At 43.7% G+C, this 14,523-nt stretch overlaps 1 protein-coding gene across 1 annotated transcript in view; it reads right to left on the reverse strand.

Annotated features, from left to right (window-relative positions):
• The window catches only part of LOC126540713 (probable ubiquitin carboxyl-terminal hydrolase MINDY-4), a 45,696-nt gene that overhangs the window by 713 nt on the left and 30,460 nt on the right, over positions 1 to 14,523 (reverse strand). The window contains exons 13-15 of the mRNA XM_072286548.1: positions 14,363 to 14,518; positions 5,043 to 5,217; positions 1,760 to 1,829 (exon numbers count right to left, since the gene is read on the reverse strand). Of these exons, the coding sequence (XP_072142649.1) occupies positions 1,760 to 1,829; positions 5,043 to 5,217; positions 14,363 to 14,518 (401 nt within the window). The remainder of the gene's footprint in view (positions 1 to 1,759; positions 1,830 to 5,042; positions 5,218 to 14,362; positions 14,519 to 14,523) is intronic.

The following is a 14,523-nucleotide window of genomic DNA, read 5'->3' on the forward strand; positions in this document are numbered from 1 at the left end:
TTATATTAAATTTTAATCAAATAATTTTTTGTTATTTATTTCATAAGCTGCTTTGCTGGACTATTCACTACTGGGAACTTGCTTCAGTATGTTGAAAATGCCTACTATGTGAGCTTCATGCTTTCTTGCACATCAGTCAGAATTTCGAGGTATCGAATTCTGCTAGGCACAAATTATATGCTGGCCATTGCAGGAATATTCGACGACAGTAGCATCTACCTGGAGGTAATACAAGGCTATTCCAACCGAATGGTTTCCAATTGGTTTGGTTTGTGGCTAAGACGACACATACGCACCCCTTAAAGCAAGCAAAAATAACAAGATGGAAGACCATCTCAAAAAAAAAAAAGAAAAAAAAAGTTTCCTAGCTTGTTCTTCAAAGAAGTGCACTCATCTACTATGGGTAAATGGCCAAGAAGCCAGCAGTTATGGTTATGGAATAGGGGTGCAGTCGAAGAATAATGTAATTAATATAAAGAAATAATTTTAAAAAATAAGATACATTTGAAATGATATTTAACTCATCGTTATTTAACTGATAGTTATAAATTCTGTGATAAATTAAGGAATGTAAAGTGTTTTTTAGAGACCACATGCACGTAACACATAATTCTAGAAGCTGCACGTATTGCAAGGCTAGATGGTGTAAGTGCGAGCAAGCTTGCTATTGCACCACTTGACAAGAAAATAATGGTATTGCGAAGCACTGGAATGCATTGATCAGGATAGGAGGGTCTTTTGTGATTTGCTATTTTTCTTTGTTTATAACGTACACATGTCATCTCATCAATAAATTTAGCATTTTTAACTCGGTACTTGTCTTTGTCTCGTTTTGTGTCATCACACAGAACAAATGCAACTGAGCTAAGCATGAGAAAAATAGCAGATGGTAGGCCGAAGGTTAACTAATCGACAGTATGGATTCCCAGTGGAACGGAAGAACTGTCATACAGTGAAGTGCAGCCTCATGCTACCGTCAGGTAGATTACAATTTCTTCCTGTCATGGTAGTTCCTCTACCCTTGTGGATTTCCACAGAACTGATCTGCCATATTTAGTGCTTCCCTGTGTCTCGAGTTGTCGATTAATTTGGTCTTGGCCTGCAATCTGCTAGCCTCCCAGATGGTAGAGCGACCGCCTCGGAAAGGCATTGGTCCTGGGTTTGATCCCTGCACCAAGACAAATTTTTCTTCAACTGCGAAGCTTTTTTTTCTTCCTGAGAAACCTGTATGGGTTTCCACTGTAGCTTTGTGCTGCTCTTGGCTCAGAGCTCTCCGCATGGGAAGAATGGGGGGGCCACACTGCGCACGACGGACCTGTACTGGCACAGGACCGCCACCATGCGGGCTGCAGATGTGCTGCAGCGATATGGACTGGTGGGCCTCTAAGCTCAGTAGGGCCGTGCCTAGCCCGGGCTTGCAGCTTACACCAGTGGACATTAAAGTCTCCTCTCTCTCTCCGGTACATGATAATTCTTCCCCTCTTTTCCATTTTATTTAACGTTCTTTCATCTTTCAGATTTCTACAGCATTGATCTGTCATATAAATTATCGAAGTTGCTCTGTGCCATCTGTTCCTGTAGATGCCAATTATCCCTGTCACATGATTTCGCCTATGCTAGAGATTTCCATAAAACTTATTTGGTTATTTGATGTTCCAGAGCTTCACGTTATTGACAATTTGCCATTAATAAGCCAGTGCCACAGTCTAGAGTATGCCACGTCGCTGCTGACAGTGAAAAAGCATGCATGTGATGTCACCTTGTTCGGATGCAAAGCTCTAGAGGGGGCGTCATCACAACATCTTCGTTACTAATGCCTGCTGTTGGATCTGTAACAAAGAAAAATAATCTCAATCCCAGTTCATAAGGAAGGTTCACAAGAAAACCTTCAGGTCTGTTCTAAGCAAAGTTCAACAGCAATCAAGCATTTTGCTAACACACATCAGAATTGAAATTTGAGGCTTGAATAATTAAGGAAGAAATGAGGGAAATGACTAGCGAAGGGTATCACTCATCTGTCTAAATTAATTTGCTTCAAGTGAGAGCACGTAGGAAGACCACAACACTTATCATTTGTCACTGTGGTGCACAAATTGCAGAAAGTCACAATCTTCTAGCTATCCCAAAAGGCAGCAAAATAAATATAGATATTGCTAATCAAGTAACATGTGAATCATATGCTTCTTTTAGTGCTAAATTTGTGAATAAAGATTGCAAAAAATTTATTCATGTGGGTTTGTTCTTTCAGCATATTCAGTCAAATGATAGCAACAGTTGCTGTGAAAAGCAACCTTCGAAACTGTACTCCCTTCAAGGTGTAATTTGGTCACACAGCAATAATAGTCAACAATCTTGCACGCATTTCTTATCAAAGAGAGTATGTGGCTTGAGCACTGGTACACATGGAAAATACAAGCTGGCTTTTCAGCCTGGAAGCAAACACCCAAGCATGCTAGTGCATTGTTTCAGATAAAAACCGCTATTAAAATGGAAACAGGCAAGCACGAAAACATTGCACTGGAGCTCGAAACCAAACTTTTGCCTGCTATTCTTTTCTCTCTCTTGTTTATGCAAAGACCAAATGTGTCAGGCTCCTTCTTCGAACCAGCCCTTATTTTCGGAAGCCTTCCTAGTCTCCTTCAATTGATGGTGTTACATATTTAGCAACTGTGGAAGAGAAACTCTTTGTTGTCTAACATAAAAGTCTGTGCAACCAAAGTGTCCTCCCACACCACCAGGTCCTGAAGCTATAATGGGGGACCATAATACTACAGGAATTAATTGCTTATTGGGATAACTAAGCATCACCATTGTGTTGATGTGCATCTGAAAGAAAAAAACCATCCCTGCCTCTAAGATCAGTCCAGCGCACAACAAGTGCGAGTGCCTTGTCAACAAATGCTATGGCATCGTTAAAAAGCTGCACCCAATGAACACAATTTTCTGCAGGATAATAAGCACTGCTCTTTAAGAAATGCACTGAACGTTTTATATGTGACAAAACATCACTGAACGTTTTATATGTGATACATGTACACATACAGTAGTGAACAAAAAGATATGATACAGTATTTTGCATTTGGGAACTGTAAGCTAAACTAATGTTAGTACTACGTTATGCCAGACAGCTAGCCTAGGGTGATAGTCTCTTGAACATGCGCTGCAATGTTACGTTGTTCACACTGCAAAGACCACCCACTATGCACACATCTTGCCTATTCCAAGAATTTATCACAAGGAAACCGTATACATCAACCAGTATGTCAATGTGCGTGTGCATTGGTGCGATTAATTTTGATGATAGGTAGAGAGGTTAGCCAAAGAAAAGGTCTGGAATGCTACTACAGGTTCAGTATATATAACAAGAGATGATCAAAGGATGAGAGAAAATGAAAAAAATGCATGCACATCCACTCACACACAAACTCGGAAAGGTGCAGCAGTGAACACCATGGTATCAGCTTTATGGTTTGGCTTTATGGTATCGTCAATAAACAAAATGTTATCCATCTCTATTCCTCTGAGATGGATAACAGAGACAGATAGTTATGCCTGTTACTTTCATTTCCATCAACAGTGTGAAAACCTGCATAATTTTTGGCTTTACTGACTACATGATATGCTTATGCTTGCACTCACTGACCTTCTGACGCTCAGCATTCAACAACATGTTTAACCCTTTAGGAGCTCTGCCTAAGTATACTCGCCTGGGCACCGACACAGACCCCTGGCCATGCCAACATAAAACCGTGTCAGACTGTGCCCACAGTTCCTGCTTTTACCAAAATAATTAGCCAAGATGAACCATCCATAACTCCTAGCACCATCTACACAGAGGTTGGTTAAATTAAAGCTGCACAAGGCTTAGCTTTTACATGGCAGATGCCATGACAAAGCGTATTGATTGCCAGTGTCGCTTGCGTCCCTTCTTTTTTGACATGTCAGACCAGCGCAGACAGCCTGTGTGTTTTTTGAGTGATGCAGAAATTCAACTCGTGTTAACTCCGATACAGATGACTTTGATGTTGGCAACGAGGTGTCTTTACAAGTGACAATGAAGGTGACAAAGAGGTCATGTTGTCAGTGGGACATCAATCAATCAATCAATCAATCAATCAATCAATCAATCAATCAATCAATCAATCAATCAATAAATCAATCAATCAATCAATCAATCAATCAATCAATCAATTTTTTATTTATCCAGAAAATCTAAATAGTCTTTAGCGCTAACAGCATAGAGCCTCATTTCTTCTATTTTTTTCATATGAGAAAAATTAAAATCTTCAGCAGCATATGGCCAATAAAGAGCATCTGAATTTAAATCGTGCTAATGTGTTACTTAGAAAGAAACTGAATTTGTAGCACTCTGAAAAAACCTCCAGCGCACAGTGGGCAGGAATGCCAGAAAGATCCGGCACTCAAAAAGTTAAGCTAAGGCATGCCAGTCAGACCACTGGAGGACTGAAAGACTCCAGCACTTGCAGGCACTAGCAGCTCAATCAATCAATCGCGCACAAATTTTATTTTTGCCATAGACAATACATTGTTACTGTAAAAATGGGGGGCTAGAGAAAAAAGCTGCATCTGCACAACTTGTACAGCACCTGCCACTGTAGAGCAGCAGTGGCAGGTCACCTGTAGAGCAGCAGTGACGTGCTAATGAGTAATGATACTCTTGCTTTGCATCTCTACAAAAGCTAAAAGCCAAAAAGCAGGCTCCAAGGGTAACAGACCTGTGTATCCCTCTTCTCTTTCAGTTAAACACAATTTGCACTAAGTGAAAAGCCAACTTTCAAATAATTTGTTTTAAGGTTATGGAACTTTTATCAATTAGGAATTCCTTGCCATTCTTCCTTTCTCTGCAGTGTAGCGATCACATGCTTTCATAGTTTGTAATTTCTATGCGATTCCTGACCATGCCCCCCCCCCCCCCCCCCCCCCCAGCTACAGGAAACCACATTACTACAGACACTAAGGCTACCCTACTTTCTGAGAAAAATAAGAATATATGGCCAGGAAAAGAAAAAGAAAGGTTGTACCAATTGTCAGTCGTACTTCCTCTTCCTGCTTGTTCAGACCGTCATAGTAAAACAGGTCAAACTTTTCGTCTTCAGGTGAAAGAGCCAGGAATGACTTGGAAAAGAGCACTGAAAAGTGGCTGTCACTCAGCACGATCCAGATCGGGTACTTTGGATCCTTGTAGTACGAGCCAACCTTCGATGAGAGAGGAACGGCATCATGTCATATTCTGCACTGACCAAATGTGTGCTTCTATAAAAAATAAATGAAAAGAAGCTTGTAAGCATCAGCAAAAACATGTCTTCCTTATCTCTAGGCAACCAGGAGAGACATGCAGGACAAAGACAAAAGCACCCAGAAATTATTCATCAAAAATTGTATGCTTCTAAAAAGAAAAGAATGAAACAGGTCTACTCTTGTTTAACAGTGATTTGCTATGACATTGCATTGGACTGATTCGTGATCTTCATGGTAATATGTGCTTAGCGCAGATAAAATATTGCAAAACAGAAGCATTCTGTTGTACCTCCTTATCCTTGTTCTTTCGGCTGTACTAAACTTATTCCATTATCTAGTCATCTGCTGTCTGAACACAAGAGTGATTTTAATCCTTGGAAGTACTCGTGACAGCCATTTCTTGTCGCCACCTTTCAGATACCACGACAGCGTCACATGTCCTTTCATCATCATCATCATCATTAGCCTATTTTATGTCCTCTGCAGGACAACGGCCTTTCCCAGCGATCTCCGATTACCCCTGGCTAGTGGTAGTTGATTCCAAGTTATGCCTGCGAATTTCCTAATTTCATTACACCACCTAATTCTTTGCCATCTTCAACAGCGCTTTCTTTCCCTTGGTACCCACTCTGCAACTCTAATCATCATTGTCATCATCATCACTATCAGCCTACTTTTATGTCCATTCCAGGATGAAGACAATTTCCAATTACCCCTGTCTTGCAGTAGCTTATTCCAACTTGCGTCTGCAAATTTTCTAATTTCATCACCCCACCTACTTTTCTGCCTTCCTCGAATGCGCTTCCCTTCCCTTGGCATCCAGTCCCTAACTCTAATGGTCTACCGGTTATCTACCCTACGCATTACATGGCCTGCCCAGCTCCATTTTTTTCTCTCTCTTAATGTAAACGCGTGTTTGGCAGAGAAATCTGAGCTCCTCATTTATGTACCATCGCGATGTGGCCGAAACCCACGCAACTACGACGAACAAAACAATCTGAAAATTCACCTAACTACTCCAGATGGTATGCCCATACCCAAGGTTGACAAGATCAGAGTATTGGGCCTCATCATTGAAAGTAACGGCTACAATGGAGAGACCATACACAAATTAGACAATATAACATCTCAAATCATGCGGCTACTTAAACGAACACCCAACAAACATAGTGGAATGAAAGAAGGCAATCTGCTTAGACTAGTCCAAGCATTCGTAATAAGCAGAATAGTATATGTGGCATCGTACCTACGTTGGTACTCGTCAGAAAAATACAAATTAGACTGTTTAATCAGAAAAATCTACAAGCAAGCAATCGGACTCTCCATCACCACCAGCAATGATAGACTACTGCAGCTAGGTCTCCACAACACACTAGATGAGCCAATCGAGGCACAATGAATAGCACAATACGAACGCCTGTCGAAAACCAAAACAGGCAAGCAAATATTGGATCGCCTAGGTATAAGGTATCATACCCAACATGGCGACAAAATATATATATATATGCCCAGACACATCAGAGACCCGATAACCACCCCTTAATACCCAAGAATAAGCATCCTACCCACCATCAGGGTAGATGGGAAAGCAGAGCACGCAATATACAGAAGAAACTCGGTAACAGAAAGGACACCCCATTTGTAGACGCAGCTAGATACAGACACAAGCGCACCTACACAGCAGCGGTGATAAATTACGAGGGAAAATGCACGACGAGCACTACAGTCAAGACACTACACGCAGAAACTGCAGAGGAAATAGCTATCGCGCTAGCCATAGCACAAACACAAGCGGGCATAATCATCAGTGATTCCCAGACAGCAATACAAAACTTCACCAACGGTTGAATCTCCCCAGAAGTACTACTATTCCTGAAATTAGCTAATAGCCACGACAAAAGTGTTGATCTCATCTGGACAGCCGCTCACACACTACGAGATGGTAGCAATGAGGCGGCACACCACGTGGCTCGAGAGCTGACGGACCGAGCCTCGGTTAGTCCCGCCTCACCGACTACCGATGAGTGGGAGTGGGAAGTTTGAATGACCAGATTTCACAAAATTACACAACACCACAGATTTCAGAGGTGCACATTCCCACCATCGCACCCAAAATTAAGGAAAATTCAGTCTGTCGAATGGCGGCAGTTACAGACCAGATCCTATCCGACTCCGGCTATCATGCACCTAATACACCCATGTTTATAACATGACTGACAAATGCAGACATTGCGACTCTAGAGCCACCCTGGAGCATATCCTATGGGAATGCACGGCTACAATACAGGATAACAGTGATGTATCCTCAAAGAGCGACAGCCTCTGTGTGCGCTGGGAGTCTGCATTGCTCAGCTCGGACCTGCAGCACCAACTCTGGGCCGTCCAGTGAGCCAAGGAAGCCGCCAAGGGCCAACAACCTTTGGCCGAAACCTGGGCGGGGTTCAGGCCCACCCCACCAAATTGCAGGGCATGCAGTCAAGTTATATGAATAAATTATTTAATTAATGTAAACTAGAATAATTGGCTATCCCCATTTGCTCTCTGATTCACACCACTCTCTTCCTGCCTCTTAAAGTAACGCCTAACATTTTTCTTTCCATTGCAGTTTGCGTGGTCCTTAACTTGCTATTGAGCTTCTTTGTTAACCTCCAAGTTTCTGCCCCATATGTTAGTGCCAGTAGAGTGCAATGATTGTACACTTCTTTTTAAAATGACAGTGGTAAGCTCCCAGTCAGGATTTGGTAATGCCTGCTGAGCGCACTCCAACCCATTTTTACTCTTCTGTAAGTTTCCTTCTCATGGTCAGGGTCACCTGTGAGTAATTGACCTAGGTTAACATACACCTGTGCAGACTCTACAGGCTGACTGGCGATCATATTTCTTGTTCCCTTGCCAGGCTATTGATCATTATCTTTGTTTTCTGCATAATAATCTTCGACCCCACTCTTATAGCCTCTTTGTTAAGGCCCTCAATCATTTGTTGTAACTCGTACCCAGTGTTGCTGAACAGGACAAAGTCATCTGCAAATTGAAGGTTGCTGAGATATTCGCCATTGATCTTCACCCATAAGCCGTCCCAATTTAATAGCTTGAGTACTTTTTCCAATCACACAGTGAATAGCAGTGCAGAAACTGTGTCTCCTTGTCTGACCCCTTTCTTTATAGGTATCTTCCTACTTTTCTTCTTAAGAATTAGGGTAGCTGTGGAATCTTTGTAGATATTTTCCAAAATATTTACGTAAGCCTCCTCTACTCCTTGATTATGTAGTGCCTCTATGACTGCTGGTATCTCTACTGAATCAAATGCCTTTTCGTAATCTATGAAAGCCATGTAGAGAGGTTGATTGTACTCTGCAGATTTCTCGATTACCTGATTGATTACATGGATGTGATCCATTGGACAGTATCCCTCCCTGAAGCCAGCCTGTTAGCTTGGTTGACTGAAGTGTTGCCCTTATTTTATTGGAAATTATCTTCATGAATATTTTATACAATACTGGAAGTAAGCTAATGGGCCTATAATTTTTCAATTCTTTAATGTCTCCCTTTTTGTGGATTAGTATAATGTTGGCATTCTTCCAGTTCTCCGGGACCCTTGAAGTCGTGAGATATGTTGTATAAAGGGCTGCAAGCTTTTCAAGCATGATGTCCCCTCCATCTTTGATTAAATTGACTGTTATTCCATCTTCACCTGCCGCCTTTCCTTGTTTCATGTTTTCTAAAGCTCTTATAACTTCATCACAAGTTACAGAATGAGCCTCTGTAACCTGTTCATTACTACTTTCAAAGGAGGTGTCCTGGCTGCTCTGGGTATTGTACAGGTCAGTATAGAATTCATCCGCTACTTTTACTATATCTTTGAAATTGATGATGATATTGTCCTGCTTATCTTTCAGTGCATACATCTTGGCGTGTCCTATGCCAAGTGTTCTTCACACTGATTTCATGCTACGTCCATTCATTACTGCTTCCTCAGTCTTTCTTACGTTATAATTTCGAATATCCTTTATTTTCTCCTTGTTGACCAGTTTTGACAATTCTGAGAATTGTATCTGATCTCTCGAGTTGGACTGTTTCATTCTTTGTTGTATCTTTCTAGGCCCTTCATTGCTTGGGTGAGCTTACCTACTGGTTGCCTTGGTGCACTGCCTCCCACTTCAAGTGCTGCTTCTGAAGCCAGCCAACTTACGGTTTCATTCATTACCTCTATGTCCTCTACGTCTCGCTCTTTTAAGGCTGCATATTTGTTTGCAAGTACCAGCCTGAATCGGTCCGCTTTTATTCTTACACTGTCTAGGTTGGCCTGTTTCTTCTTGACCAATTTTACTCTTTCTCTCTTCAAATTCAGGTGAATACTAGACCTCACTAACCTATGATCACAGTTTGGTACTCATAATTATTTGTGGATGTAAAAAAACAGCCTGTGAATTCACATTCTTAAATTCTAATTATGTTAATTATCTGTACTTTTTCAAATGTTTCCATTGGTGACGTACTGGATGCACAATTTTCATAAACTGGTGTTTTGCTCCCCGAGGTGTAGTCGCGCTTCAGTCACATGACCGTAATTGACGTCGCTGCTTATTGGTTTGGAACCTCACTTCATCCTCACCACCATGTGGATTGACCTTGCTAGTCATGTGCACAAATGGCGCACAGCTACTCCGTACCGTACAACTCCTGGGGAATCTGACGTCCGTTCACAGGCGAACGTAACATGAGGCGCCACATCCGTACTTTTTTTTTTATGTTGGCTGTCTTCAGTTCCAGCACAACAGCGCTTTTATGCGCCGTTCAATTAAGGCGCATACACACTAGCGGACAAACGTGCGCTGGCAGCGGCAAAACGCAGCTGCGGCAGAGCGGCCACGGCAACTGGTGGTGAGCCACTGCAGCAGTCATGTAGCAGAATGAAAATCTCGCCTCTTCTCTTTTACATTGCGTGAAGGTGTGACATGTCGCGTGCCTTTTCCTTCGTCTGCTGCCAGATCGGCGCTGTGTTTAAGTTTTTCGTTATTAACCTGAGTTATGTCTTACGAAGATGACGACGTTGTTGCCACGAATCATGTGTGCTCCCTCCTGCTGCATTGCCGCCGCATTCAAGAGACAAGGAGAATGAGGTGTCATTGCCGCGTCCTTGTATTCAGGGTCCGTCTTCCTTTACAGAATTGGATATGGCACCCTGTCTCCAAAAACCTTTCCATCAAGACGTCTCAGTTTACTCATCACTGTAAAAATTATGCAGAACCCACGCACTGTGGGAATCGATGTAAGCGAAGCATTCCGTGCTGGATGCTTTGATTGACGATAATTAGCTGTGATGTTGATGGCTAAAGCTTAATTTCTTCTACGTTTAGTCTAACACGAGAGTGGTGAGTTGGTGTTAAACGTTACCTTGCACCACTGCGGCCTGTCTGCGTGGTACCCAGAACACACAGGGAGAGGTGTTTGCTTGAGGCATTGTTGTGCGCCAAATTTCATAACCTCTGAGAGGTTGAGCATAGTCATTGCCTCACATGGCACATTGCATTGTGGCAGAAGTATTAAACTCGAATTGGATTATGGGGCAGTATGTGCCAAAACCACAATCGGATTATAAGGCACGCCTAAGTGGCGGACTCCAGATTAATTTTGAGATTGTGATGTCCTTTAACGTGTCCCAAAATCTAAGTGCATGTGCGTTTTCAATTTCGCCCCCATTGAAATGTGGCTGCCGCGGTTGGGATCAAATCCACGGCCTCTAGCAATGCCATAGCCACAAAGCTAATGCGGCGGGCACAGTATTGTTGATTTTACGACACTACAGAAGCGGTCAAGCTTCCATAGTGTCGCCTGGACCCTGCGGTGCGCTTTAATTAATCCGGCTGTGCTTCTGCACGCCCTGCGCAGTTTGTCCGCTTGACATGTTTGCATGGTGTTTATTTTTCAGAAATAGCAGCAACATACTGTACCGTACCTTTAACTTAAGCTTATCCAGTTTCCCCGCAATGCAACCGCAGTCCTATAGTAGTAGGGTTTGCTTGCCTTCTCACGTCACCTCCCCCCTCCCTCGTATGGTAACTGCCTATTTTCCTCCCGGATCTCTGCAGTTCTATCTACCTCCCCTCCGGACTATGGACTCGCACCTTAGTAGAAAGGGAAGTGCTGCAGATTCTGCAGTGCTTCTGAGGCGAGTCACGGATAATTACAGCTGTCAAGAGGCTAATGTGGCGACGGCCAGGGAGCTCCAGAGGGCATGGTGCACATATGACGCGGCGGTGTGAAAACGAGTTTCTAGCATCGTCTTTCCTCTCTGACTCGCTCCTGTCACGTATGCAGTCGCTGTGACCCTCATCCCCTCTGACGCGGTGTGCCTGACAGCAGCAGCCACAGCAGCAGCACCAGTGGGAAAGTCGAAGGAAGAGGCAAAGAAAGCTTGGCTTTAAAAAACAATCGCAGACCATGACAATCAAAACAAGCGCAGACAAGACCAAAACAAGCGCGAGCGAGAGCTGACGCAGCAGACGGCAGTACGAAACGACCGCGCCGGCTTGTATCACATATGAGTACAAACCGAGCGGTTGGGTGGGTCTGCACGATACTAGGTCTATCCGATTCAGCCAAGTTTCTCTGCACCTTCTGCACCTATTCATGGTGCACTGCACCTAGGCCTTTGATTCCCCGAGCAGCAGTGCACCCTGCACACCCATGCTCGACTGAACGGGGTGCAAGACAAGGTGCCGCCGTGGTGCAGTGCACCCTTGAACCTTGCAGCAAGCGGGTGCAGCCCGGCACACCATAACTGGCACCCCCTGCACCTTTTCATTTGTGGTGCCGTGCACTTTTTTCTGAATCGAACAAACCTACTAGTTTCCCCTGCACACGTCATGTCACTCTCATTGGTCGCCGGTTCGTGGCGCGCTTGCTGCCACAGAAGGTCGCAGAAAATCGGTCCAGTACCGATCCCTCTTGCGGCAAGAAAAAGCTGCCTTGCAGCTACTTGCGGCTTCTTGCGCGGCGCACCGTGCACCTTTTTCCACTAGTGTGCACGCAACCTAATAAGTACATGAGCGGAAAATGGGCGGTGGGGAACTGTGGACAGAGTGATGGGCACAAAGCTGAAATCGAGCGAAGAGCGAGGTGCAAAGTCGCTGTGTGGCAAAGGTTCGCAGCAAGATAACCGGGTTGGTCGTGCATCCACTCGCGTCTGTTCGGCGCTGTTCGGCTACTGACGATTCAAACAGAGCTGTCTTATGGAAACATGGCTATGATTCCGGAGTCTGACTACAAGCATACAAAGGGACCAGCGCCGTTAACGCTGCGACGGGATTCCAACTCAATCGTACTCTGTCGCGGAGTCGGTGTGTCTCTTCTAAATAGTGAAGAATTTACTCTAGGGACCTAAAAAAGTTGTCTTTAGTAAATGAGTGTCTTTTGTAACCATGTCTCTTGCAACGAGATTTTACTGTAGCTGCAGGAGTGTCATGCAGGGCACTGTCAAATTTAACTATCAAATTCACCATCTTGTCATCGCTGATTGGCTGAATTGGGGGCTACATTGTCTCTTGATTAGCTCAGAATGCCACTATGGTGGCATTCCACAACATGGTGGAATATGACAGTGTCTGGCATAATGGCATTCCAGCTGTAGGAATTGCAGTAGATTTGTGCCTACTTCACAAGTTTTAGGCTGCCATGATCTGAACAGTTTTAAGGCGAATGCCTTGTACGCCCCATGAAGCGAAAAATTTGGCGTCCGTCCAGCGTTATCATCCGATGGTATGAAAACACAAGTGACAAAGTGATGACGTCACGTTCCCGGCGCTGGACCTGCTGCGGCTCACACTGCGAAATCCCGCAGTGAACAGCCACAGCGTCAGCCAGACGCCATGGCCCATACCAAAAACATTGGCCTGGCTCACTCCCAAAATTAGATGAAGGTGGATTAAAGTGGAGAAAGGCAGATTAAAGTGGATTAAGGTTGATTCAACTGGATTAAGGTGCATTTTTAAGTGTGGTATCCAAAATACCACAGAAGGCACCAGAGATGAGCTGTTATGAGTGGTCGATAGTGTAAAGGAGGCCTCTGACAGTGATGATGAGCAATGTCCTGTTTACTGCGACTCGGACGCAATTATTTTTTTCTCCTGTCCTGCACAGCCCTCGACTTTCTGCTGAGTTTGTGCACTGACCTATGCCCCTTAACCAAGGGAGGTTAATCTGGGCCATGAGTGATTGACCTGAACCACGTCATCATTACTCTCTCTCGCCATGAAAAACAGCTGAGTGGAATCAAAGGCATTGCATTTATCATTTCCTTAAGTATGAAAATAGGGGTGCATGTTAAAGTGGAGGACATGGAATTTTTCATTTCGACGTTACGACCAAGGGCACATTACGATCAAGTAAACATGTTGTACAAGCCCAGCAAAGCCCAGCCTCAATGCCAGTATTATCAGTGGAAGCCCTTTCTTCGCTTAAATTCAAATAGAGCCCTTCAATAACCTTTTCTTTATGGCCATGAAACTTCTATGGGAAAACTTACTACGGCGCCAGAAGTAGCTGCATTGTGGCACAGCATCATTTGAAGGACACTGCCCATCAGGTAGAGGAGGCTAAATTGCAAGTATATTCCAGCAAGTTGCATAACATTTCCTCCTGCAGTGTTATAAAAGACAGCAATAACAGCAGTACATTCGAGCGAAGGCCACTGAGGATGCAATTAGTTAAATCCAAAACCGCAAGAAGCACATGAAGTGCTGATGTTGCTATTCAATTTATTAGTAACAATAAGCATTGAACTGGTGTTGTGTAATGAATTATTCACTCATTTTGCATGGCAACTGTGCCTCTTGAAGGACAGGACACAGTGTGCATATGCTTGGTCATTGTTAATAGTAATTAGACTGAAATCTCTGCACTTAGTGTGCTTGAGGTTCTGGATTACAAGAATTGTGCTCTTTGAGCCCTTAGTGGTCTTCCCTTGTATGAACCACTTCTTCTTCTCGAAAGAACGATAACACTGAGATCTTCCTTCTATGGCTTTTTATAAATGTTCTTTCTTTCACAGTTTTTCAATACGTACGGAATGTGAGCACACACACACACACATATAGCTACCTACCTTGCAGGACTTGTAGTGTTCATAGAGTGAGAGTAAACCTATGTTTGACCGCGATGTGATGCCCCTCAGCACAGTTGTTTCTTCTTTGCCAAAACACAGTTTGTTGTCGAAGACGTTCGTGACAGCCTTGCCCACAAGTAAAAGATTGACAACCTCCTGCA

Source organism: Dermacentor andersoni, chromosome 2, assembly GCF_023375885.2.
Source record: "Dermacentor andersoni chromosome 2, qqDerAnde1_hic_scaffold, whole genome shotgun sequence".
Classification (NCBI taxonomy): Eukaryota; Metazoa; Arthropoda; class Arachnida; order Ixodida; family Ixodidae; genus Dermacentor; species Dermacentor andersoni.